Source organism: Tetranychus urticae, chromosome 3 (genome assembly GCF_039701765.1).
Source record: "Tetranychus urticae isolate SD_2017Ah chromosome 3, NJAU_TeUrti_SD_1.0, whole genome shotgun sequence".
NCBI classification, from domain to species: Eukaryota; Metazoa; Arthropoda; class Arachnida; order Trombidiformes; family Tetranychidae; genus Tetranychus; species Tetranychus urticae.
The window spans coordinates 10504592-10526918 of NC_142960.1; the positions used below are offsets into that span (position 1 = coordinate 10504592).

The window sequence follows — 22327 nt, forward strand, 5'->3', positions numbered from 1 at the left end:
ATTAAATCTAGAGCTAATGCTTCTATAAGTATGATAGTAAATTGATTGCGGTCCATTCAAATCATATTATATTGTCTTCTAGTCTTGAAAATAATGAAATAACAATTTATCACAGAAGAACGGTTTAATTTTTGTGAAAAAATCATGAAATGCTTCACATAAATTATATTTAAAATCGTATAAAAAGATTTACATTTTACTTTTACAAAAATAAGATAAATGATAATAAACAAGATCTTGAAATTCAAATGGAGCTCTCATCTGAAAAGCGATGTTTCACCTTGATGTCTTGGTAGAAACTAATCAAGTCTGAGATGATAGTTCTAAAAGCTTGATTAAACACTCATTTTTACAATATATACTCTATTTAATCCATCACTCGAGCAAATCGTATTCTTCTCGATGCTTTCTTCGACGCACAACCGCTGCACAGGTTGTTATAATGATCGTTAGTATAATTACACATAAAATAATAGCCATAATCTCGTTAGCACGATAACCATTTGGACAAAGGCCACATTTCTCCTGCCAATCCGGTAAGATAAATTGATCAAGATTACTGAGGAATTCTTTTATTCCACAAAATTCTGAAGTTTTGTTGCAATAGATTGGTACAAGATGAGTCGGTTCAATAGTATAATCAGTATTCCAATAGACAAGGCGCACAAAATCTTTTCCTAGAATCTCGTGCAATTCAATGATTAAAGTTGCTCCTTCTGGTATTATTTTGGATCCTGAAACACCGAGACCACAAAGAACTGATGACAATAAAAGTTCTGCGCTTGAAAAGAGATGTAACTTGGGTTTGTTGATTTTGAAAGTTTCATTGACATCGGATAAATTTTCTGAAATAATGGCTTTTAGTTGCTTGAAAAATCCAGTGATACGGATTGAAAGAATGTCTGACGAACAAGCCTCAAGCTGTTCAAACTGTTGATCAATTTTGCTCAAATTGAGATAGATTTCCCGGGTGCAATAATCAGGTAAGGGAAAACCATGGTTTTTAGCATATTCAAGATACTTAAAGAGTATAGTTAAATTGGTAAGCGACTGGAAAGCTGTAGAGTTTGTTTTTTCAACCAGGTACTTGATTGTTTCTTTATAATTGGCTTTTATGTTCTTCATTGCTGGATGGTTGTCGATCGATTTATTCCACTGCTCAATAAATGGACAATCACAATCAGAATCCAAGGCCTGAGAAGGTAAAAAAACAATGGTTAATAAATTTTAAATAATGATTTGAGCTATTGAAACTTACACAGGGATATTCTTGCGGACTAGAATGAATTGGAATGGGCAGATAATTTGTACTATTGTCATATATCCATTGGCCTTCAGCCTTTGCAAGACCATGAAGAACCAAGAGACCACTTTCAAGTGCCACATCTACATCAGAGGATTCAGCTTTGAATTCTAGTGGGTTATTGGATAAAAATGAGTTATAACGGGATCTCAGAGCTTCACCCAATTGGTACATTTTTTGGCGGCCATTTGAGGTGAGATGACCTTCTGGCTCATTAGAGTTCTCGAACGAGCTAATGTTCGGAAAAATAGAAGAATGGCTTAACTCTCCGTGTTTATGAAGCACAATCACTTGATTTAAGGTTGAAGATTTAGCAGGTGAATTGTTTGTGCTATCCATAGCAACATTGTTAACCAGAGATAGAAGAAAACAAATGTTATGAAAAATAAACCAATGTGGTAGATTAATGAGTTGTCTTTTGATTATTTCCATTACTAATTGAACAATTAATTATCACAGATGAATAAAACAGTATTCAAATTTAAATAGATTTAAGTTAATTGTTAATTGCACTGAACGATGTAAAACACCCAAGTGTGAGAAAAAGTAGTCATCAAACTGACAGAGGAGCAAAGGAGGGAAAATGAAAATGAAAACGTAAATGAAGCAAAAGACAAAAAAGCAATGATTCGCTCTTGCAATGAACCACTTATCTTATCAATAAAAACGAAAGCTGGAATTTAAATAGAGATAAATAGACACAAAAAGACAGCACAGATTATGGAGTAAACATTTGGACAAGTAAAGTAGTCGTCGATAGAAGGGAATCTCTCCAACACACACCAGCTGGAATACAATGAATCATCCACCTTAGTCACCGAGCTTGACCCCATGAGCTTATTTGTTTTCAGATTATAAATACAGGAAAATATGTTTGTCTGGAAGGAAACAAAGTTCACTATCCTCAAGGCCTTGAGCCAGAAATTTTGTATTCTGAATCGAAGCCTTCTGTGAGGTAATTAACCGCAATATATTTTAAATTTTTAATCTTGTGGCGAGGTAGGTTAGCCCCTGAGTTACCAATTATGATTTTAGTTATTACAGTATCTTTTTAGTTGATCAAATCAAATAAACATTGCCAGTTAACTAATTTAACAGGGTATTCTTAATTGTCATCCAATTGGATCCTAAGCTTTTATTTAAGCTTTAAATACTGCTATTTTTTGGCTAACTGAGAATTAACCACATCTGTCTGATAATGTACGATAAACCTACTGAATAAGCTTCCACTGAGCCCTTCAAATATTATCACGGAAATCAAGGAAACTATCTGAATGAAAAAAGTTTATGAAATTTGCCTACAAAATAATCGTACAAAATTGGTCTCAGTTTCCTCTTAAATGATTTTGCTAAAAAGCCAAGAAAAAAAGGCTTCATAATCTTGGATTGAATAAGAGACTGAGTTTGTAACTCAACTAAATATAGTTTCTGTGCAAGAAGATGATGACGATTAAGATGAAAACAGAGAGGGAGAGTGGAGAAGAAGAAAGTTAGATTCACTCAATGTGTGTAAATTTAGTTGAACACTACTTGAGACTAACGTCTATCAAGTTAATTATAATTCTCCTTCATTTTCATATTTTTCATTTTTTCTTCTCCATACAACCTAATAATCCTTTATCTACAAGTGAACAAACTGGAACAAAAATTGTGTTCAATAATTGGAAAGAAGCAATTGTAGTCTAAAAACGACAACCAAAGGCTATTTTCAACATTTTCGTCAAATTCCAAGACTACTCATAATAATAAATATCTAAAGGTAAGTCAATATTTTCTTAACTTCTTTATTACCAGCATCATTTGTTTATCCTAAATTAAGATTCATTGGTAGTTTTGATAATTTCTTTGTTCATAACATTTTTATATTCAACTGCAAATAAAGCGAGAAGAAAGACGTTTCTTTATTTAACAACTTTACTCACAGTTTAATATGTCATAACTTATGAGTCATGAGTTGAAAGCTTATTTTTGAAAAGCTAACAAGTCTTGGAGCCTTAGCTTCTTCCCTTTTGTTTCAAATATTTTTAAGTGCTAAAAATTTTGTATATTTTGTGATCCAGTTGTTCAACAATTATCGACATAATTGAACATATTTTCATTATTTTCATATTTGTTTCTGTGTAAACACGATGGTTTTAAAATAAAATCAATGACTTACAGTGGTTAGTATTGGGTTAACCTTATTTAAACATATGATGAAAACCCTTGATTCCTCTCCTTCTTTCCTTCATTTGGTTTCTCAATCCAATTAGTAATATGATTTGAAGATTTGTGTTTAGTGTTTGGATCTCTTGTTCAATTCAATGAAAATGGTATACCAAAACAAGTGTAGCTTAATTCTCAGTGAGTGTTACCGTCACATGACTTATTATAATGGTTGACTAATAATAATGGTTGTTGGTGGCTTTGGGTGTATTTTAATTTTGATAACTTCCACACTCTTTACTTTTGGTGCTCCTCAAAGCTTAGTTATAATACATTTTCATTGATTTCATCATTTCTGGTCTTCATATCAAACAGTTTTTCTGTAGGTCATCTTTTTTTACCATAACTATATAATCTTAACCCTTTCTCATCTCAACGTTTTCTTTCTCTTTCATTATTTAGGTTTGCTCAACCTTTGTTGCTTTGATGCAACTCAAGTGATAAAATTAAATGTGTATATAACTGTCAAAGTGGATTCTCAAGTTGAATCAACACGGCGAACAAAACTCTCAAGCCCGTTAAAAAGATTCTCAAAAATAATTTGGACCATAGATCAGGTCCGGAAAGTTTAATATCAAGAGAGCAAATTGGAGGAGGGGGAGGTGGAGGTGGCCGAGCAAGAAGAGATAATTATGGTATAGATTTTCAAAATGACCATACACCATCAGTGGCCTCAAACTCTCCTAATTTAGCTGATTGTGCAGCAATTCAACTTCTTGCTGAAGATGTAGAGGAAAAATTAGAATCACTTCTAAAAACGTTTGTCACTGAAGACAAGCTTCGTCAAGAGGCCAGATTTAATTTGCTCAACAAAAGAAGTGCTTCTTTAACCAATTTAAATGCATTTGATCCCAATGAGGTCGGTAGAGATAGAGTTGATCAAAAATCAACTCAACCTTCCAATATATCTAATCAACCTAATCGTCAATCTACTCAAGGTCGATCTTTGTCCTCTGCCACAGGACGAGCATCTAGTTTCATTGTACAGCGGTCATCATCACCTTCTCCATCACAAGTTATTTATTCCCCTTCATCACCAGGCTCATCACCAGGCTCATCAACATCATTTACACCAACTCTTTCTACATCATCTTCACCAAGTAAAAAGTCAAGTGGCTCAAATAACTCTACGACCAATATCACTAAACAGGGTGCTCGCAAGTTTGTCAACAAAAGTGAGTTAACAAAACCAACAGCCAACAACAGTTTGAACCAGGAAGTTAGTAAGGTTAAAATTAGAAACAGTGAGCCTAACTCCTCTCCAATGAGAGTGAAAACAAACTCGACATTAACACCAACCTCAGCAAACCAAAGTGAAAATGTTTACGGAAAAGTGAGAGGTACAAATTTACCAACAAGTCATTACTTACATGGACCTGGATCTAGATTAAAACAAGCTCGAAGTCAGGAAGATTTACTGCTATCAAATGAAGTTGAAAGACTTCTATCAGGTTTATCTGATTGGTCTCCAAAGTCAAGATATATTCAGCTAATGGCTGAAAAATCTGGTCTTCTGAATAATAAAAGTGGCCTTAAGAAAACAAATTCCGACCCGTCCCACCGAACTTCTCAGTCTTCATTAACTAAATCAGATGCTAACAAAAGTCAGCCAAATTATGCCAAAAATCAATCCAGTAATCGATCAACTATACCATCAGTGCAGAATAATAAAGGCGGACTTGTAATAAGATCAGCAAGTCGAAGTCCTGAAAGGAATTCAGTTAACCAGAAAACTATAAATAGCAATGCAACACCAGATGTTATGAAACAAGTAAGGTCCAAAGGGTTATCTCCATCGCAATCATCTACTCCACAAACAGAATTGTCCAATAATGAAAAAGAAAGCAAAGAAACAAGATCAAGATTATCGAATAACCGATCTCCATCTAATGTCTCTTCCAACCAAAAAGTTGCACCAAAAAGTACTGGTAAAGAGTCAAAAAGTATGGAACAGATTCTTGCCGATGCATTGAAATTAACTGAGGACGAGAAAGCTACTTTAATTGCTACACGAGAAAATTCACTGGCTACCAAATTGGCCAAGCAGCGAATCGAGGAATCAAACAAGAGTTCGATTGAAACGAGTGGTGAAAAAGCATCGAAATTACCTGAAAATGATAAGAATTTACCCGCAGTTAAGACTATCGAACATAACGGTTCACAATCATCTCAACGTGGTACAGTCGCGTCAATGAAAGCCGGTGAATCAAGAGAAGAAAAGCCTAAAGATGAAGGTCGTTTTCGGGACTCATTATTTTCATCACCAGTTAACTATGCAAAGAATCGCTTTGCAGCATCAAGAGAAAGCACCAGAAATTCAAGTGAATCTGCCTCTACTGAAGGTAATTCCGCTGAAGCATCCCGACAATCTGTGGTGAATGAAGCGAAACAAGCTTGGGAACGTAAAGCATCAAATCAAAACTTGGATAAACAAGGCCATTTTCGTCATGGATCTAATGCTTTTAGTAATCCATGGTATGCTTCAAAAGGGGAAACTGGAGCAGTTAATGGATCAAACGCGTTAACCAGGCCAGATAAAGTTACATCTACAATTCATCGAACTAATCCTGTTAGACCATTTTTGACTAAAGGATCGGTTGCAGAAAGAGTTTTACTTTTCGAAAGAAGGCCCGAAATGAAAAAAGATGGCAAATCAAACTCAAATGATAGTAAATCGAAATCTCCTGTTCTTTACAGCACTTGGAAAAATCAAGATAAAACTCAGGTAATTGACATTGGTGCTTATTATTACAATTGCTGCAATAGTTTTTTTTACAAATTTTACTCAATTGAATATTATTCAACTTGGTATTTTAAAGTTATTCAAAACAAGCCAATTTCCAATTTAACATATCATCACAATTTGCTTCAGTAAACTTGGCTTGAATTCAATATCTCTATTTCAGACATAATCTAAATGCTTAGGCGTACAGAATTAAATTCAACATGTTTCGATTTTAATTTACTTTTCTCGGTAAAAAAAGGGAAAATGAAAAGCAAAAATTATTGATTCAATGGCAAAATCAGTATTTAAATAGGTTTTTCATGTATTAATGTAACAAGATTGGAATGTAATGGCTCAAAATCAACACTTACTATCCAAGACATTTCTTAACTATTTTTTATTTCTAACTATCTAGAGTGAAGTGCTTCAAATTGCACAAAACTTTATCCAGCCAACAACGAATCGTCAATCTTCCACGACAATATCTCGTAACTCTTGGGGAACTGGATATGGAATACCAAGATTCTATTTTCCTTCTGGCTTGCCGTACACATCAACCGAAATCGATGCTCGAATCAGGCGTATTGTCGAGGAATTCAATCGTTTACCTGACCGATCATCAACTCGAGAATCATTTGGTAAAATTACCAAAGCGGCCGGACTTCCTTTATATTGGAAACAATCTCTGTTTGATGCTGTCATTGGCGAATCTCGAAAATCTTTAGTTACCTGTGATCAATTTGTAAAATACTTTAAAGAGTAAGTAGTGATTCAAATTTTCAAATAACTCATTGTGACGGCCATTAAAAAATTAACATCGTTGACTTATGAATGATACTTTGGCCAGTATTTATGAAGTCACATTGACTTTATCTGTCTTTCAAAATTAAAATCAAATTTTGATTTTTTATAATCAACCAGATATTACAGTTTGACTTTAGCGTCATATTTTATTGACCATCCCTTAATCAGATTTTCAATTTTTTTAATTATCGGTTGCTGATCATGGATAAATTAGACTTGTAACTTCCTGTCATGATGATACTTCCAAATTTGTCCGAGTTTATTCTCATGGGAAAAGAAATTATCTTTTGCCGGAAGATTTCGTTCCAATGATGCAAGATGTAATTGAAACTCATCCTGGTTTAGGATTTTTAAAGGAAGCCACTGAATTTCATTCTAGATATGTTCAAACGGTAAGAGATGCTTATGAGAAACAATATTTGAATATTGATAAAATATGCTTACTAATCATTTCATTATGTGCTTTAAACAGGTGATTGCTCGAATATTTTATTGTGTTAATAAATCATGGAGCGGACGAATATCTATTCCTGAACTGAGAAAAAGCAATTTCCTTCTTGTTGTGTCTCTTCTTGAAGAGGAAGATGATATTAACCAGATTACAGACTACTTCTCCTATGAACACTTTTATGTCATTTATTGTAAATTTTGGGAGCTCGATAAAGATCATGATCTTATAATAGACAGAGAAGATCTGATGAGGCATAATGATGCAGGTAAGTTACTATAAATATTTCCACGAAAATCATTACAAATTTTTATTTTTACCCTTTCTTTTCTTCAAGCAATATCATCTCGTATGATTGACAGGATATTTTCAGGTGCTGTAACTCGAGGACCTGTCCGTAGACAGGGTAAAATGACTTATTCTGAGTTTGTGTGGTTCTTGATCTCAGAAGAAGATAAACGTTATCCAAGAGCGATTGAATATTGGTTCAGGTGTATGGACATTGACGGCGATGGTTATCTATCGATGTATGAACTGGAATATTTTTACGAAGAACAAGTCAAAAGAATGGAAGCATTAGGAATTGAAGCTTTACCATTTAACGATTGCCTTTGCCAAGTAAATTAATATTGATTCTAATACAGTTGGAAAGAATCTAATTTATTATTATTAACTATTTTTCAGATGCTTGATATGGTTAGACCAAAAGAATGTGGACGAATTTCCTTGGCTGATCTTAAAAGATGTCGAATGACGCCAATATTTTTTGACACTTTTTTCAATCTTGATAAATATCTTGATCACGAACAAAGGGATCCATTTTCATCCAAAGACAATGATGATGCTATTATTTCTGATTGGGATCGATTTGCTGCTGAGGAATATGAACTTTTAGTGGCGGAAGAAAGTGCTCAACAGTCCCGGATTCATTGAATTGAGAAATCAATTAAAACCGCTTTTGGAACAAGCAAAGATTGTAAATCTTGATAATTTATTGTGTATAATTATCAAGAATTACAAAAGTACTCATTTTTTCTGTTATTTACTCTTTTTTATACTTCCCTAAATCGAAAAGGTTTCTGCTATCAAGATTCAAGATTAATAACAATTTAATGGAAACTAATCAACACCCTGAGCCCATGTTAAACAGTGAAACTGAATGAAAAACTAGTCAAATTTTGATACAAAACTTGCTTTTGAATCAAAAAATTTTAACCAAACAATCCACAGTAATGCCAAAATTGAAGAGATTATCTTCAATGCTCATTTTAATGTTAAATAAACGCAAATAATGTTAAATGTGAAATATAAATGTTCGATAAATGATTTGAAATGTATTGTAATAAAAACAAGTTTAATAAGTTTGAAACAATTTCGTGCCAAAATTGAAAATTTTCTGCATTTTGAGTCAGTAATGAATAAAACGAAGTCCATGTTACTCACGGTCAATCCGGAAGTTTTCTGTGGAGTTGCAACTACTAAAAACACATTTGTGATATTGATTCATCTAATTAGTTGAATTAAATTAGGAATAATAAACTTGAGACAATTGATTATTAAGATAAATGTAACTAGGCTAATGATAAACGGGTTAAATGTTTTAATCTAAATCATTCAATTAGATTACAGAAAGGACTGAAGTTTCTTAGTTAGGACTTTGTTTCAACTAATTCAACTGACTCGAAATACGTTATTAAATCAATTTATCAATTTCATTTAATTCTGAAATCCTTGCAACACATCCTTGTTTAATTGATTTTGATTTGATATATTGAATATTTAATTGCTAATGATAGTTCTTTCGTGATCATAAACATTTAGATATATTTGAAAGAAACAAGACTGTTTCCAATGAGTAGATTCAGAAGTATTTCAGATCAATCTACAAGTCGAATCAAAACAATTGTATGTGAAGTGAAAAAATTGAAACTGAAGACTTCTATTTTTGTTTATTAAATTGTTCTTCTTCAGCAATTTTTTTAAAATATCGAATACTTCTCTGCATAATTTTATAAATCAAACGGTTGAAATGATCGCGAAACTGAAAACACCAAATTTACGTCAGCATGCAAAGCCTTTTTTATTCAAACTAATTGGTTGGACTGGTGAATCCGATATGGAAACAAGAAAAGCTTTGGCTCGTTTCGATTATTTAAATCAATTGTTTCTTGTTAGTTTATGTGGCGGACTGAAGCAAGAATACGATAAGCCAATCCCTCGAAAAGTATGGATAGCAAACTGGATCGCTCGTATTTCAGTCATTTACACAGTCATTCGAATGAGTCTGTTCTTGTACTACCCAGGAAATGATGAGATTGATTTATATTTAGCAAATTTGATTCCCGAAGATGTTCAGCCGATGAAAACAGCCTTTCTTATATTAACTATTATTATCTTTTTCATCCTGTTTGCTGTTCGTGAGTACATTCATTACGTTGAACGTGCTGGTTATTTAATAACATATAGAGTTTTTCTAGACATAAGCATTCATGGAGTTTCTCATGCACCTTTTATGTTGAATAAAAGATGCTCACATTTGTTCAGTAAAGTTTGTCATCTATTCATGATAAATGGAATGCGAATCTTGATTTTCATGTGCACTTATACATTATCATTTACATTAATACTGCGTCTATATTTTCCGTCCACTTATTCAACCAAATTGCACATCTTTTTCATGATTATACATATTTCCATTGAAACTGTTGCTTTGTTAGCACTTTTCTCTTCTTCGATTTGTATTGGAATATATGGTTGGACTTTAGCTTTTTTGGTTACTTCAGGCATAGACAGCGCTATTGACCATATTAAATACTATCTAAATAAACCTCCTTTAGGTCAATTTGAACTGAAGCAGATTAATGAACGAGTGATTCTGGTTTTCAATTATATTGATCAACTTAATTGTTACACTAATTATTTACTTCTGTTTCTCGTTGGACTAATTGCGATTTTAGGTGACCTTTTGTTGTTATTTTCATTGATATTCAATCTTTTTCCAGATTTCATTTCTAAAATCATCACAATCGGAGGCACAACAATTCATTTTTTCCTCGTGATCGGTAACTATTGGGCAGCTCGTTATTATGTTAAAGTAAGTGTCACTTATATCTTGAGATTTAATGTAACTTTTTTCATGTTATTCCTTGAAGGTGCTAAGCTTACATGGATATTATACTAAACTAATATTGAATACAGGAACGATATGTCCAGGTCGATTCAAGGTACTTGCCTTCTGAAAGTTCACCAATGCTTAGAGTCCTTAAATGTATTCCGTTGAATGAAATGTGATTGTGTTGGAATAACTATCCTTAAATTAGCTGTCTAATGAAAAACATTTGCCCAGGCTTTAGAGATTCAAGATCGAATCAATGGAAACAAATCTGGTATCGCAATTGGAGATTTTGGATTGATTACTCCTGAGTTTGCTCTTATTGTGAGTTTTTATTTCGTTTTACATCAATGTTGATACACTTTATTCATTCATTTCAGTTTATTTTGGAAAATATAAACTTCATTATGCTTTTAACATGCAATATCAATTTGCTGGTCTGATACATCATAATAAATGTGCTTTATTCCGTGAACTGGATTGAAGCATCGAAATGCTTTCCAAAAGACATTGATCTGGTCAACTCAGAAGATGTCCTCAAACCTAACAAATTAATATGAAAAATAAATAGAAGCTAATTATCGTAAAAAATCTCAGTCCAAATGTTTATATCTTGCAATTCAATGTAAAATTAACATTGCCATTAATATTCAAATTAAGGATAAATTACCAAGTGATCTAGATTTTCAATAATATTGATAAATCTAGTCGTCACTTAAAATATTTGCTTCTTTACTTGAATGGGCTAAAAGCAATAGAAGCTGACATTATACTGTTATTTGCGTTAATTTATAAACTTTTTCCAGATTTCATTTCTAAACTTGTCTCATTCGGAGGCTTTTTGATCCATTTTTTTCTCGTAATTGGAACTTATTGGGCGTCTGGTTATTATATCAAAGTAAGTTCCAGTTTATATTTAAATTTACTATAACTTATTTTTCCGAGCTATTCTTTGCAGGTGCTAAGCTTACATGGATATTATACTAAACTTATACTGAATACAGGAACGATATGTCTAGGTTAAAGTACGTAACCTTCTGAAACTTGAACAATGCTTAGAGCCCTTAAATGTATTCCGTAGTTGGAATAACTACATTATAATATATTTTATTCATTGATCACAGTTTTTATTGGAAAATATCAACTTCATCATGCTTCTAACTTGCAATATCAATTCTTCGGTTGAAAATTCATAAGTTGTTATTAAACTGGCTTCAAGTACGTTTTACATAACCAGCATAACTCGTTGCTGCAACTATTATGTACACGAAAATTGATAAACAAGTTTTCTTACTGCGAACTCGCTACAGAAAAGTTTTGATTGTCTGTTCGCTTTTATTAATATTTACACAAGGGTTCAAAACTAATCGAAAAGTAACATAACATACATGAAGGACATATACCAACCTCGGTCAATTCAACCGTTTTTGCAATATTATCTAAAACTAATTGTGATATTAATTCATCTAATAGCTCTAATAGCCATTCACTTTGGTAAAAATTATTTCTACAGAGTTTGTATCACTGAATGTATAAATAAACTCTGCAACTTTTTACTATTGACTTTGCTTCGATTTCAAATCATTTTTACTTATTAAGTTGACTCAATAATGCCAAAGAGACAATAGCGCACATAAGTGCTCATAGAAAGGATTGAAAATGCAGGAAATGCGAGTCGGCATACGCTATTTAATCAATTTTATTTCAGTCACAAAGCTTTACAACACATCAGTGTGATTGATTTTGATTTGGTACATTCGATATTTAATGATCATCCTTCGTGATCATGAACATTTGCATATATTTACAAAACAGTAAACAAACAGTTTTCAGTGAGTAGATCAAGAAAGATCGATCTAATAGTTGGAAGCACAAATTTCGTTTTCTTTTTTCTTAAATAGATAAATATTTTTGTGCAATTGAATTGTTTAAAATATAATATTATAAAAATGCAAAAATCCATCCAAATCCTAAATCAATTGTTTCTTGTGAGCTTCTTCTGGTGGACAAAGGCAAGAATACGATAAACCAATCCCTAGTTTCAGTGATTTCAGTGATGCACACATACACAAAAGTAAGTCTGTTCATGCACTTTCAAGATTGATTTATGTTTGGCTTGATATCCGCAAGATGTGACACCGAGTAAAAATTCGATGCTTGCGATAAACATTACCATTTTCATCCATTTTTTGTACTACGTGAATGTATTCATTATATAAACGGGTAAAGGCTAATGATAAACGGGTTAAATATTTTAAACTAAATCATTCAATTAGAATACAGAAAGGACTGAAGTTTCTTAGTTTTGACTTTGACTTTGTTTTAACTAATTCAATCACCTCGAAATACGCTATTGAATCAATTTATCAATTTCATTTTAATCGAAATCCTTGCAACGAATCCTTGTGTGATTGATTTTGATTTGATATATTGAATATTCAATTCCTAATGATAACTCTTTCGTGATCATAAACATGAAGATGCGTTTAGAACCAATAGACTGATAGTAAGTAGATTTAGAAGCATTTCTGATCAATCTACAAGTTGGATAAAAACAGTTGCATGTGAACCAGAAAAATTGAAACATGGATCTTCTATTCTAGTTTATTAAATTGTTCTTCATTAGCAATTTATTGCTTTAAAATATCCAAAATTTCCCTGCATAATTGTATAAAATTAAATGGCTGAAATGATTGAGAAACTTAAGCCAACGAATTTCCGTCAATATTTGAAGCCTTTTTTGTTTAAACTGATTGGCTGGACTGGTGAATCCGATATTGAAACACGAGAAGCTCTTGCTCGTTTCGATTATCTCAATCAATTGTTTCTTGTTAGTTTACGCGGGGGACAAAAGCAAGAATACGATAAACCAATAACTCGAAGAGTATGGATAGCAAACTGGATCGCTCGTATTTCCGTCATTTACACAGTGATCCGAATGACTATCTTCATGTACTACCAAGGAAATTCTAAAATTGATTTATATTTAGCAAATTTCCTTCCCGAAGATGTACAGCCGATGAAAACAGCCTTTCTTATAATAGCTAATATTACCTTTTCCATCCTTTTTATGCTCCGTGAATACATTCATTACATCGAACGTTCGGGCTATCTAATATCATTTAGATTTTTCCTTGACATTCGTATTCACGGAGTCTTTAGTGGCCTTTTTAACTTGAATAACAGATGCTCACAAGTATTCAATAAAATTTGCCATCTATTCATGGTAAATGGAATACGTATCTTGATTTCTGTTTGTATTCTCGCATTTTTCACAACAACCTCACTTCGTTTATATTTTCCGGGCAATTTCTCAACTAAAATGCACGTCTTTTACGCTATTTTACACATTCATATTGAATCTGTTGCAGTAATAACAGTTTTGACTTCTTTAAGCTCTATTGGAATATATCTTTGGACTATCGCTGCATTGATCATGGCACGCATAGATAGTATGATTGACCAAATCAAATATTGTCTAAATAAACCTAATCTACGTGAAGCTGATCTGATACAAGTTAATCACCAAGTGGTCCATGTTTTCAATAATATTGATGCTTCTAGTCGTAACATGAATTATTTGCTTCTCTTCTTGGATGGACTAATAGCAATAGAAGCTGACATTATGCTGTTATTTGCATTAATTTATAAACTGTTTCCTGATGTAATTTCAAAGATAATCTCATTTGGAGGCATTACAATCCATATTTTTCTCGTAATTGGCACTTATTGGGCGTCTAGTTATTATGTTAAAGTAAGTGTAAGTTACATGTTGAAATTTATAATCACTTATTTTTGCATGTCTTTATTTGAAGGTGATAAGCATACATGGATATTATACTAAACTTATATTGAATACACGAACGTTATGTCCAGCTCGATTCAAGGTACGTAGCTTTGATCAGAAATATCCAATCTTTTCCTTTTTGCTGTCTTTTAGTTTAAACACTTTCTAACTGACATATTATTGTTGAAAAACATTTGCTCAGGCTTTAGAGATTCAAGATCGAATCAATGGGAACCAAACTGGCATCCTTATCGGTGACTTTGGACTGATTACTCCTGAGTTTGCTCTTATTGTGAGTTTCTTGTGGATTCATACAAATGCTAATACATTTTATTATATTAATTGATCACAGTTTATATTGGAAAACATCAACTTCATCATGCTTCTAACTTGCAATATCAACTCTTTGGTTGAAACTACATAAGTCGTTATCAAACTGGCTTCAAGTACCAGTACGTTCCACATAACCTAAATAACCTTCAATCATTTTGCATCATTGTGAAATGTATTGAGTTAGTAATAAACTGGCTAGAAGTACCGATACACAACTTGTTGATGCAACGATTATGTAGACAGCAATTGGTCAAACGTTATCTATTATTTACATGAGGACTCAAAACTAATATGGCAATGTAACATAGCAAAGTCCATGAATGATATCACCCTCGATCAACTCAAAAACTCTTGCAATATTACCAAAACATATTTGTGATATTGATTCATTAATAGCCATTTACTTGTGTTGTTTATGAAAAACCAAATCGAGACGATTGATTATCCAAATAAATGATATTGCTAGATAGTTTCTGACAAACTATGCAATCTGTTGAGGGATTGATTCGCATGTTGAAATTGTAAAAAATCTGAATCATGAATCTTAGAAAAGGTTGAAATCAATTTAATGAATTGTATAATAAAGATTTATGCAAAGATGAAATGAGTAATTTAGTCAATATTAATAATATATGATATGTTGTCGCCAGTTTTTAAATGCAGTATTTGATTGATTTTGATTTGTTATATTATTTAATTCATAATGAATCATTAATAATGATGTTTCTTTCATGATTATGAACATTCACGCATATTCATAAAACAGTAAACAAACAGTTTTTAAAGAGTAGAGCAATAAGCTATTCAGATCAATCTATGAATCAATCTAACAGTTGAAATTACAAACTTTGCTTCCTTTTTATATTATTGTTCTGTCTGTGCAATTATAAATTATGTACTGCTTCAAAATACAGTATAATAAAATGCAGTTCCCTGCTTAATCAAATAAAATCAGATGATTGAAAAGATTTTTAAACGGAAGCCTTCGAATCTTCCTCGATATTTGAAGTCTTTTTTATACAGACTGATTGGCTGGACTGGTGAATCAGATATCGAAACAAGAAAAGCTTTAGCTCGTTTCGATTATCTCAACCAATTGTTTCTTGTTAGTTTATGTGGCGGACAAAAGCAAGAATACGATAAACCAATCCCTAGAAAAGTATGGATAGCAAACTGGATCGCTCGTATTTCGGTGATTTTTTCAGTGATCCGAGTTAGTCTGTTCATACACTACCAAGGAAATGATAAGATTGATTTATATTTGGCTAACTTTCTTCCCGAAGATGTTCAGCCTATGAAAACAGCCTTTCTCATCTTGACAAACATTACCTTTTCCGTCCTTTTTCTGCTCCGCGAATACATTCATTACATCGAACGTGCTGGCTACCTAATATCTTTCCGATTTTTCTTTGATATTCGTATTCACGGAGTTTATTATGAACGTTTTCACTTGAACAAGAGATGTTCACAATTATTGAATAAAATTTGCCATCTGTTCATGATAAATGGAATGCGTCTCTTGATTTTCTCTTGTATTGGTTCATTTGCAATATTAATCGCATTTCGTTTATACTTTCCAAGAACTTTTACAGCTAAACTGCACGTCCTTTTCCTGTTTTTGCATATTCCTATTGAAACTGTTGCACTGATAACACTCTTTTCTCCTTTGATTAACATTGGAATATATCTTTGGACTTTTGCTGCATTGACCACGGCACGCATGGATAGTATCATTGACCAAATCAAATACTGCCTTGATGATTCTAATTTAAGTCAAGTCGAACTGAGACAGATTAATTTACAAGTGATTCAGGTTTTCAATTACATTGATAAATCCAGTTCTCATTTAAATTATTTGCTTCTCTTCCTGGATGGACTTATTGCAATAGAAGCTGACATTATGCTGTTATTTGCATTAATTTATAAACTTTTTCCAGATGTAATTTCAAAGATAATCTCGTTTGGTGGCATAACGATCCATTTTTTTCTCGTAATTGGCACTTATTGGGCGTCTAATTATTATGTTAAAGTAAGTGCATATTAAAATCTATATAAATCATTTTTCCATGTCATTACTTTAAGGTGCTAAGCGTACATGGATATTACACTAAACTTATATTGAATACTCAAACGATATGTTCACCTCGACTCAAGGTACGTAACTTGCCGCAATCCGCCCTCAAAGAATCACTGAATTCTGTATTTGGGATAGTCGTCAATTCCCTGTATTAAATTGTCTGTGAAAAAAACTGACAAAAAACATTTGCTTAGGCTCTAGAAATTCAAGATCGAATCACTATGAACCAAACTGGCATCAAAATCGGGGATTTTGGACTGATTACTCCTGAGCTTGCTCTTCTTGTGAGTTTCTTTGTGTTAAGTTTATATATGGATTCATATAAATGCTAATATAATTTATTCATTGATTACAGTTTATATTGGAAAATGTCAACTTCATCATGCTTCTAACTTGTAATATCAATTCTTTGGTTGAAACTTCATAAGTTTTTATCAAAATGGCTTCAAGTGCGTTTAATATAAACTACATAAATCGCTGTTTCAATCATTATAACGACAATTGACAGACAGGCTTTCTTATTGCGACTTCGCTATTATTGATTTCTCGTCCTCTTTAACATTACATAATTAATATCACAATAAAACATCACAAAGTCCATGAAGGATACAACCATCAAGTCGTTTTTGCAATATTACCTAAACATATTTGTGATATTAATTCATCTAATAGCTCTTTAACCAAACTTGCAAAAACGAAATTGAAACCGTTTATTTGCATGCTGAAATTACTGAAAATCTATTAATCTTAGAAAAGTTAGTACAGAGATTAGACTAGAACACAAAAAGGTATTTCAGATCAATCTCCAAATTAGGAAGAGCAGTTGGGAATCATGAGATTTCACTTCCATTATTTTTACAAGAAACTGCTGCGATCATGGCTGATCGCAAGTTTCTTTTAACCACCCATGCTAACCGTGCGAAGCTTCTTTTAACGGTATTTTCCACCACCAAATCTAACACATCCGCCAGATCAACCAAATCAAACATCACTTTTTGTCCACCAAATTGTCCAACACTTTCGTTCGCCACTTTAGAGTGGCTTTTTTCCACCACTTTTCAAACAATTTTTTTATAAGATTATGAAACTGTTGGACAATTTGGTGGACAAAAAGTGATGTTTGATTTGGTTGATCTGGCCGATGTGTTAGATTTGGTGGCGGACAACACGGTAAAAAGACCGTGAAAAGACGGCAAGAAGGTGGAGGAAAAAAGCCGGTCACCTCTTTACTCTTTACTCAAAAAACAAAAGTTTTACATAAAATCCTGGTCTAACAATGAACCATAAACCTGAATAAAAAAAAAGTTTTTCCCCCTCACTCAATGTTATTGAATACGGATTCTACAGTTTTTCCCCCAGCCTGTATTTTCATGAATTTCTCAGAGATCTGAATTCTGAGGTGAGGTTTTCTATTTTTCGTGGATGTAGTTGAATTCGGGCTTTCATGCTGTGTAATTTTTTTCTTAGAACCCGCGCAGTTTGGCCACAATCTTGACACAAAAATTTGATACATTGACTTTATATATTGTGTAGATGTGTAGATTGTGTAGATTAAATTGTTTTCTTTGTGTATTAAAACAAATCTTACTGTTACAAAGTAAAAATAAATTTCTCATCGTATGAAGTGAGATTGAGATGATTGAGAAACTGAAAAAAACCAAATTTCCGACGATATTTGAAGCCTTTTTTACACAACTAATTCAACTGACTCGAAATACGTTATTAAATCAATTTATCAATTTCATTCCATTCTAAAAGCCTTGCAAAAAATCCCTGTTTGATTGATTTTGATTTGATATATTGAATATTTAATTGCTAATGATAGTTCTTTCGTGATCATAAACATTTAGATATATTTGAAAGAAACAAGACTATTTCCAGTGAGTAGATTCAGAAGTATTTCTGATCAATCTACAAGTTGAATAAAAAAAATTGTATTAGGGGCCACATTAAATCCCGGGCTGTCTATGCTATTGAGGTGGCACATAGATCTCACTATTGTCAATGCATAGCTTAAGTATCATAGACAAATAAAATAAAGTTTTGCAGTTCCGAAAATTTTTCGTTGATTTTTTGTACATAAAAGATCACGGCCGAGCCGGTATAATACAGGTTAGTGAGGAAGTTCTTTGTAAAGAAAGGGCTGTGGATCCAAGAATCGACCATCAAACTTTCGTTTATGGATATGATCAGATAGCCTGAGTTATAAATAATAAATTGACTTAAGAAAGAGTTTCTGTCTCTTCGCAAAAATGATTTAATGAGCTGAGATCAGGTCACTCTCTGGTGATCGGCTGTACGCCGATTTGCCAGCCTTGTCACAAGGTCATCGAATCTGATCCGTGTATTTCAATGAAATTCTTAAATACAATGTTTAAACTTTCTAATAATACCATGAAAGCACTACTGCGACAGTGAATTTGCTTATAAAGCACTCGTAAAGTAACGTTTCTCATAAGTTAACTAACACTCATAAAGCGTACTTCAGTAAAACTAATGAAACAATCGCTCAAACAGAAATTTAGGCTAGATAATTGCTTCCTACCCACTCTATTCTACAGATATGTATATTAACTCAGTTTATATCTCATTAAAGTTGAAATGATTCAGACAGAAAAGAAAGGAAACCGCTCTGAAAAGCAAAATGGCCGTTTTTGAGTCGTTTTTGCTTCGAAGTCGCCCGTTTCGTACCTGAATGGCCTAGATCAATGATTTTCTGGATGCGAAGCCTGTATGGATGCCTGAAGAGATTGAATTAGATAGTTCTCAAAAAAATATTATGGGTAGACCCTAGCCCGGGACTTAATGTGGCCCCTAATATAATATGTGAAGTGAAAAAATTGAAACTGAAAACTTCTATTTTTGTTTAATAAATTGTTCTTCTTTAGCAATTTTTTTTAAAATATCCAATACTTCTCTGCATAATCGTATAAAATATAACGGTTGCAATGATCGCGAAACTGAAAACACCAAATATACGTCAGCATGCGAAGCCCTTTCTATTCAAACTGATTGGTTGGACTGGTGAATCCGATATTGAAACAAGAAAAGCTTTAGCTCGTTTCGATTATTTAAATCAATTGTTTCTTGTCAGTTTATGTGGTGGACAAAAGCAAGAATACGATAAACCAATCACTAGAAAAGTATGGATAGCAAACTGGGTCGCTCGTATTTCATCCATTTACACAGTCATTCGAATGAGTATGTTCTTGTACTACCCAGGAAATGATGAGATTGGTTTATATTTGGCTAATTTGATTCCTGAAGATGTACAGCCGATGAAAACTTCCTTTCTTATATTAACAAACATTACCTTTTCCGTCCTTTTTGCTCTCCGTGAATACATTCATCACATCGAACGTGCTGGCTATCTAATATCATTTAGATTTTTCCTTGATATTCGTATTCATGGAGTTTCTTGTGAGCGTTTTAATTTGAATGAGAGATGCTCACAATTATTCAATAAGATTTGCCATCTATTCATGATAAATGGAATACGTCTCTTGATTTCCTCTTGTGTTGGTTCATTTTTAATAGTAAGGTATGACTGGTAAAGAACGGGAAAAAAACACTGTAATTCAGGACTGATTTGGGTGAATCAATCCGTTTCCAGGCTTTTATACCGATTTTTTTTAATTATTCTTGACAATAGATGAGAAAAATGTCGAAATTTGAGGTCAGTTTTCTTTGTGAACCAGTCCAACCGTCATCAATTTTTTGAAACGGGCAAATTCGCGCTCCGTCATTTTGGTCGGTTTTCGGCAACAATCCCCATGATTTTTTAAATTTTTTTCAGTCCTAACTGTTCTACCGATTCAATAGACTGAACCTAATTTGATTTCATGAGCCCTCATTTGCTTACTGCATTCACACAAGCTGAGTTCGAGATGGTCACCAGCAAAATTAACTTTGAGATTTCGACGATAACTTAAACTTAGCCCCATTTGAATTGGATAACAAATTGAAAATGCGCTAAAAATTATATTTAATTGAAGCCCAATAAATTTCCGTAAAAACAAATCTAATTTGGTAACAATGTGTCATGACTGTGAATCGCCATGCAAATTCAAAGTTTTTATTTCCATTCTTTACCAGTCATACCTTAATCGCATTTCGTTTATATTTTCCGGGCAACTTTGCAACTAAAAAGCACGTCCTTTTCGTGATTTTACACATTCCTATTGAAACTGTTGCACTTATAACGCTTTTCTCCTCTTTGATTAATATTGGAGTATACCTTTGGACTATCGCTGCTTTGATCACTGCACGTATAGACAGTATTATTGCCCAAATCCAATTTCTTTTAAATAAACCTAATCTAAGTGAAGCTGATCTGATTCAAGTGAATTTTCAAGTGATTCAGGTTTTCAATCACATTGACAAATCTAGTCGTAACTTGAATTATTTGCTTCTCTACTTGGATGGACTAATTGCAATAGAAGCTGACATTATGCTGTTATTTGCATTGATATATAAACTGTTTCCAGATATTGTTTCAAAGATAATCTCATTTGGAGGCATTACGATCCATATTTTTCTCGTAATCGGCACTTATTGGGCGTCTAGTTATTATGTTAAAGTAAGTGTCACTTACTCACGTAAATTATATAATTTTTTCCATGTCATTACTTGAAGGTGCTAAGCATACATGGATATTATACTAAACTTATATTGAATACACAAACGATATGTCCAGCTCGGTTCAAGGTAATTCGCTGAAAAGTTTCTCTTAACGATTAAATATCTATGCTGTCTTTTAGTTTAACACATCCAAACAAATTGATATTTTACTGATGAAAAACATTTGCTCAGGCTTTAGAGATTCAAGATCGAATCAACGGGAACCAAACTGGCATCCTAATTGGTGACTTTGGACTGATTACTCCTGAGTTTGCTCTTATTGTGAGTTTCTTTTGGATTTATATAAATGCTTATATAATTTATTTATTTATCACAGTTTATATTGGAAAACATCAACTTCATCATGCTTCTAACTTGCAATATCAACTCTTTGGTTGAAACCTCATAAGTTTTTATCAAAATGGCTTCAAGTACCAGAACGTGTTACATAACCTGAATAACTGCGCTGCTGCTCCAATCATTATAAGGACGATTGATGAACAGAATTTCTTAATGTGGCTTCGCTATTAATTTCCAGTCCATATTGATCAACTTCGATCAATTCAACAGTTTTTGCAATAAACCATTTCACAGTATTACCTAAACATATTTGTGATATTAATCCATCTAATAGCCATTTACTTAAATTATCAAAAACAAAATCTAAGCGATTGAATCAGTCTATTGTGTGATTGATTTGCATGTTAAAATTACAGAAAATCTTTGAATAAGCGAAAAGATTGAAATCAATTATTATAACAATCTATGCAAAGATGATATGAGCTAGTTTAATCAATATTGATTTGATTTTAGTCACAAATTTTTCATCAGTAATTGTTTTGGTTTTGATTTAGTCAATAATGATCACATGTCTGTGTATATATAACAGTTTTCATTAAATAAAAGGTTAAAT

General features: G+C 32.7%; 2 protein-coding genes across 4 annotated transcripts; one reads left to right on the top strand and one right to left on the bottom strand.

Moving 5' to 3' along the window:
- Window positions 1-105: 105 nt before the first annotated feature.
- Window positions 106-1815, bottom strand: LOC107369630 (lysosomal acid phosphatase). The gene is made up of 2 exons (XM_015937598.3): window positions 1259-1815; window positions 106-1194 (listed from the first exon to the last, which is right to left on the bottom strand). The coding sequence occupies exons 1-2, from the start codon at window positions 1733-1735 to the stop codon at window positions 376-378; spliced, it is 1296 nt and encodes a 431-aa protein (XP_015793084.2). The 5' UTR covers window positions 1736-1815; the 3' UTR covers window positions 106-375.
- A 520-nt stretch (window positions 1816-2335) lies between these two features.
- On the top strand, window positions 2336-8854 carry LOC107369574 (uncharacterized). 3 transcript variants are annotated; one of them, XM_089269029.1, is made up of 8 exons: window positions 3364-3465; window positions 3556-3830; window positions 3911-6233; window positions 6649-6992; window positions 7252-7429; window positions 7510-7753; window positions 7823-8103; window positions 8170-8854. In XM_089269029.1, exons 3-8 carry the CDS (start codon window positions 4773-4775, stop codon window positions 8416-8418), a joined length of 2757 nt encoding a protein of 918 aa, XP_089125155.1. In that variant the 5' UTR covers window positions 3364-3465; window positions 3556-3830; window positions 3911-4772; the 3' UTR covers window positions 8419-8854. The 3 variants fall into 3 exon arrangements, with proteins under 3 accessions (XP_089125157.1, XP_089125155.1, XP_089125156.1); XM_089269031.1 differs by lacking the exons at window positions 3364-3465; window positions 3556-3830 and adding an exon at window positions 2336-3062; XM_089269030.1 differs by lacking the exon at window positions 3364-3465 and having other exon boundaries at window positions 3534-3830.
- Window positions 8855-22327: the final 13473 nt, after the last annotated feature.

Excerpts from the sequence above, each read along its gene's own strand:
- LOC107369630 (XM_015937598.3), bottom strand. The coding sequence starts at position 1,735 with ATGGAAATAATCAAAAGACAACTCATTAATCTACCACATTGGTTTATT. Across the intron at positions 1,195-1,258 it reads GTCCGCAAGAATATCCCTGT|GCCTTGGATTCTGATTGTGA; the intron begins GTAAGTTTCAAT and ends TTACCTTCTCAG.
- LOC107369574 (XM_089269031.1), top strand. The coding sequence starts at position 4,773 with ATGAGAGTGAAAACAAACTCGACATTAACACCAACCTCAGCAAACCAA. Across the intron at positions 6,234-6,648 it reads AAAATCAAGATAAAACTCAG|AGTGAAGTGCTTCAAATTGC; the intron begins GTAATTGACATT and ends CTAACTATCTAG. Across the intron at positions 8,104-8,169 it reads TTAACGATTGCCTTTGCCAA|ATGCTTGATATGGTTAGACC; the intron begins GTAAATTAATAT and ends ACTATTTTTCAG.